The sequence below is a fragment of the Belonocnema kinseyi genome, chromosome 3 (assembly GCF_010883055.1).
Source record: "Belonocnema kinseyi isolate 2016_QV_RU_SX_M_011 chromosome 3, B_treatae_v1, whole genome shotgun sequence".
Taxonomy (NCBI): Eukaryota; Metazoa; Arthropoda; class Insecta; order Hymenoptera; family Cynipidae; genus Belonocnema; species Belonocnema kinseyi.
Genome location: NC_046659.1, coordinates 65475548 through 65480882, shown reverse-complemented (window position 1 = coordinate 65480882; position 5335 = coordinate 65475548). Strand labels below are relative to the sequence as shown.

General features: G+C 30.2%; 1 protein-coding gene across 2 annotated transcripts in view; it reads left to right on the top strand.

Moving 5' to 3' along the window:
• The window catches only part of LOC117168941 (zinc transporter ZIP11), a 152810-nt gene that overhangs the window by 15115 nt on the left and 132360 nt on the right, over positions 1 to 5335 (top strand). For both annotated transcript variants that reach the window (XM_033354933.1, XM_033354932.1), the window contains one exon: positions 4018 to 4103. In XM_033354933.1, coding sequence (XP_033210824.1) covers positions 4018 to 4103 — 86 coding nt within the window. The remainder of the gene's footprint in view (positions 1 to 4017; positions 4104 to 5335) is intronic.

The following is a 5335-nucleotide window of genomic DNA, read 5'->3' as shown; positions in this document are numbered from 1 at the left end:
CCCCCCCCCCCCCTATTCCCTCTTCAGACCATTAATTCCTTGATCCCCGACATTATTATGAGGCTGGAATCGAGTAAGTAACGCTTATCCCGAAAGGCATTTGGCCTAATGGTATAATAATATTAAAGTATCCCCCCACAAGTCTGTTTTATAGGGTCTCGAAAAAAACCCCGTAAGTGAAAATTTTGGTATTGCAAGTTTTTGGCGATATTTAAGACCTTTGCGGGTTTTTTTATGCAGATTGTTTCTAATATACCAAATACTACTTTTTACTGATAATGTGATGTTGACAAAAATTGTATAGACAATTTATTATCGTTTTTAGCATTTTTCTCTTGGAATAGACAGTCCCAATTTTTCCGAATATCTCAACTTATTTTCAACTTTTCAGTTAAAATGAGGCAACAATCAATTAAATTTAACATAATTAATTATTTAAGCAATTTATTATTAATTATGATAATATTCTCTTTCAAAATAATCCTAGAAAGTTGCAGTATTTTTTTATATTTTTTACTTTTAGCACTCTTCTCAACAAGAGTGAGTTAGTAGTTACTTCAAGTCAACAAAACTAATTGTTTAAACAATTCATTATTATTACATTCTCATCAGAGAAGGTATTAGATTTGTGTAAAATTTGACCCCTCCCAGTTTTTGTCAAATGTTCTCGTTTTGAAACCCCCTGAATCCGAAAAACAGGTTTTTACGAATGTGAATCAATGTCTGTATGTATGTCTGTCTGTATGTATGTCTGTGAACACAATACTTTTGAAAAAATTAATCTTTTAGATTGCACTTTTATTCACTCGTTTAGTGTCCCAAACTAAAGGTCAAGTTCGTTAGCCAGCCATTTTGGATAAAAATTCAAAAAGTGGGCACGTTTTGAATATTTTTGTGACCACTTTTTAAAAATTTTATAATAGTATTTCTTAGTATGTTATTCATAGTATTCAAAAAATTAAACAGTTTATCCTAATGACTTTTTTCGAAAAATCAAAAATTACTAGTTGTAGCATTTTCAAAATAAAAAAACTAAAATGAACATTTTAGGCCAAACAACGCATGATACGAAAAAAAGTCTGATAAAAAAAACATTGCCTTTTGAAAGCTCTACAAGATTATAATAGCAACTTTTTCAGTTTGGTCAAAAAGTTGAAAATTCCAAATTTGATCGTACAAAAAAATTTTGAAACCACATTTTTTCAAGATGTAAAAATTCTATGCACGGTTGTTCATAGTGCTTCAAAACTTAAAAAATTTATCCTCGTGACTTTTTTCTATAAAAAGAAAATTGTCAGAGTTAGAGCATTTTCAAAATCTAAAAAAACAAACTAAAATGAACATTTTAAGCCAAACAACGCATGATATGAAAAAAGTCAGGAAATGAAAAACGTTGCTTTTTGAAAGCCCTACAAGATTATGATAACAACTTTTCAACTTGGTCAAAAAGTTAAAATTTCCAAATTTGATCGTACAAAAAAATTTTGAAAGCACATTTTTTCAAGACTTAAAAGTTCTATATACGGTTGTTCATAGTACTCAGAAACTTAAACAATTTATCTCCATGACTTTTTTCTATAAAAAGAAAATTATCAGAGTTAGAGAATTCTCAAAATCCAAAAAAACAAACTGAAATGAACATTTTAAGCCAAACAACGCATGATATGAAAAAAAGCCAATAGAAGAAAAACTTTGTTTTTTGAAAGCCCTACATAACTACGATAACAACTTTTTTAATTTGGTCGACAAGTTGAACATTCCAAATATGATCATACCAAAAATAATGAAAAATTCCATTTTTTGGTCAAATTATGCAAGATACCAAAAAAATCAAAGAGCTCAAATTGCGCGTCCTAGAAAGAACTACAAATTTATAATGAATCACTTTTCGATATAAGCTACTAAAAATAATGAGACAAAAATTGTTCATCCAAGAAAGAGCTATAATTTTTGATAGGACACGTAGTTTTTGCTTTAGTCGTAAAAAATATAATTCAAAATAAAAATATTAAATTTGTTTGAAAAAACGACACAAGGTATGAACTTAAATTACCAGACAAAAGTTGTTCGCCTAAAAAGATCTATAAATTTATTATTAATCATTTTTCGATTGGACGAGCAGATCTTCTTTTATTCATAAAACATAAGATGTTGGACAAAATCGAGTGCGAAGAACGAGATACGTGATGAGAATTTGTTCTTTAAAGCCGAAAGAGCTTTAACAAAAGAGTGTTCAAAACCACAAAATTACAGTTGTCGGTCCATTCACCTTTGATTTTAAAAGGTCTGTGCCCGAATGCGGAAGAAATGCAAAGACCAAGTGCGGAGTGCGATTGCCATCAGTCGCGTGCCGTAGGTGCGCTCAAACTCTCTTTTAACGAAAGAGAATTCACAATTACAAAATTACAATGGTTGATGTTTTGAGTCTTAATTTTTAAATGTTTGCGCAAGAAGGTACGAAAATATAAAGGCCGAACGCGTAGCACGAGGTAAATACATAATCGAGCGCGAAGCGCGAGAACTAACAGTTGCGCGCCCTAGGCGCGCTCAAACTTGCGAGCGAAGCGATCCGCGCGCGCAGCGCGCGAAGAGTATTTACCACCTGGCGTGCAGATTTTTTAAAATTATATTTTCTTGAACGATGTTAGAAAGTACCTTTTTTCTGAAATTTTCAACTTTTTCTCCAATTTTCACTTATGTGGTAATAAATAATGTAAGTTAACAAGCAATATATTATTCTTTATAAGTATCTTCTTCTAGATAATTGACAGAAAGTTGCGGATTTTCCGAAATTTGTAACTTTCCTTTTGGCTTTTTAGTTATGAATAAATAATAAATAAACATCAGAGAGAATCATTTTTAAAGAATCTCTTTCCTTTTTGTGAATATACTTTTCTGAAATAAAACAGATATTTGAAATATTATTAAATTTTTCTATATGAATCATATTAAATTTAAATTTACCTAGAAGTAGTTATTGAGAGCCTTTTTCTTTAAATTAATATTAATCCTGATACTTTCTACGTAACTAAAACGAAAAAAAAAACAAGCTGAAATTTGCAGAAGAATAAATATTATACCAATATTATTATACCATTAAGCGAATTCCCTTTCGGGGCACGCGTGACTCCCTTGTGAGGAAGGGAGTAACGCAGGGAATGGGTTATAGATTTTTATATTGATATAAAGTTATCGTGTTATTTATTTAAATAACACTTTCGTTCTAATAGAAAATTGCATTATACATCACGTAAAGACCTAATTATGGGGTTTTTTGAAGACTCTATAAAATAGAATCATTGGCGTGATATTTATAAAGTAATTTTCAAATTTATCTGCAATGGAAGAAAATGTTGAGTTTCAACTCGATTCACCTAATACCGACGATTCCGAATAAAATTCACGAAATATGTGTTGGAAATATGTGTTAAACTTCATATGGCTTATTATTCATGGATGGAAAATATATTTGTGGGCAATATGCATAAAAAAATGGCAAAAAGTTTGGACCACACTTTTGGACCTAGCACCGTTTAGCTTTACCTTCTTCAATTTTAACGCTCTATGTTTAAAATTAGAAAACTTTGAAATGATATTGTATAATTTGAATTTTTAAGTATTTCAAGTCGAAAATTACATATTTTTAATCGAAATATGAACTATTAATAATTTTGCTGTTTTATAATAAACGACTTTTTATTTAAAGTGCCCCTTGGTTATAAAATAAGAAACTTATCTTTCCAATAGCACTAATCATGAATTAATTACATAACTGAATACTTACTAAGGACTCAACTAATCAAAAGGTTTGAAAGAAATATTTTAAAATATATCTTAGACATTTTAATTTCAGTTTCTAGAATCTTGGCTTTCAGAGAACATAATTTGTTAGAAAGCTGCAATTATTTTCAATTGACTACTCAATTAGAGTACTGCTTACTTCAGGTTATTTATTTAAGAGTATTCTAGAATTGCGCCTTATATAAGTGATTCTATTTGTTAATTTTTCATATCTAGGTGCACAATATTCCAGAAGGCCTTGCCGTTGGTGTGGGATTCGGTGCCGTAGGAAGTAGCCTATCAGCTACATTTGAAAATGCAAGGTAAGAAATTAGCATGTAACCTAGGCAACTACTGATATGAGTAAACAAATCATCGGTATTGCCATATTAATACGGCATTTAGGTTTTTATCATTTGTATGTGTGGGAAGTCCATATGTAAATAAGACTTATTATTCAATTTATAATCGTAAATTGTTTAGCGCTGATTAAATTAGCCGGGTTCAGCAATGATTACTGTTATAAATCATAAGTACCGTTGTCTCATTATGAGCACTCACTTATAGTAATTGTAAGATAATTTAATTTCTGCAAAATGGAATGCACGCTTCCACCTTGGAAGAAATTGGTACTTAAGTTACTTTAAGTTAGATCTTGAAGAAGTATTTAACATTTATTTTTTTCGAATGATTTATCATGAAGAAATACAATTTTATTCTATATTTAGTAAGAATTATTCCAGGTATCTGCAACTTTTTCACCATATTATGTAGATAAAGTGCTAAAATGACTAAGACATGCCCTGGAAATATTTGGGAAAAAGTTCCAAAAATTTATTTGCGTAGACCTGTCTGCCCCATTGCGTTTTAGATAAGAATGTTAACAGCTAAATTGAACTAGAAAACCTTATAAAAAAGTTCAAAAATAAAACGAACTTCAATCGCCAATAGACACCGAGTTTATGACTCTTCAAGTAACCCCTATTTTTTCAAAAAAGAGACTAAACACCCAATTCTGTAGATTGTATCTGTACTTTGGAACCTGTTAATTTTACGATATTTTGTCTATATTTTAATTAAAGTAAGCGCAATTGCTAGTAACCCTAAAAGACATACTAATTACCAAAATACCCAAAAAAAGTTTTTTTCCAGTCATAACTCTTGACCTATCAAGACAAAAATATTTTTTTTAGATTTACTTCAACTTTGGTAGGCTACTGAGGCTAGGTCATTGTTTTTTTAGAATTACTCAAAACTGGGACGCCCTCGAAGATCCGCCTGAAGAAAATACGCGTTTTACCTACTCTAATATACGGTACCGATAAAAGATAATAGGAAGTTCAGAATTCTTGAATCAAAATATCATAAAATGTTAAAAATAATTCGACGACGTTAATTAAGCCTTAGATATAGGTAAGAAATCATTTTCTTCATTTTCTTTCTTACACTAGTTTCCAGATGATTTTTTAGATCTGACTATTTTTAAAATGTACAATGTTATTTCCCTTCTTCATATAAGAACCTGAAAAATCTGGAAAACCTTGAATTGCCCGGA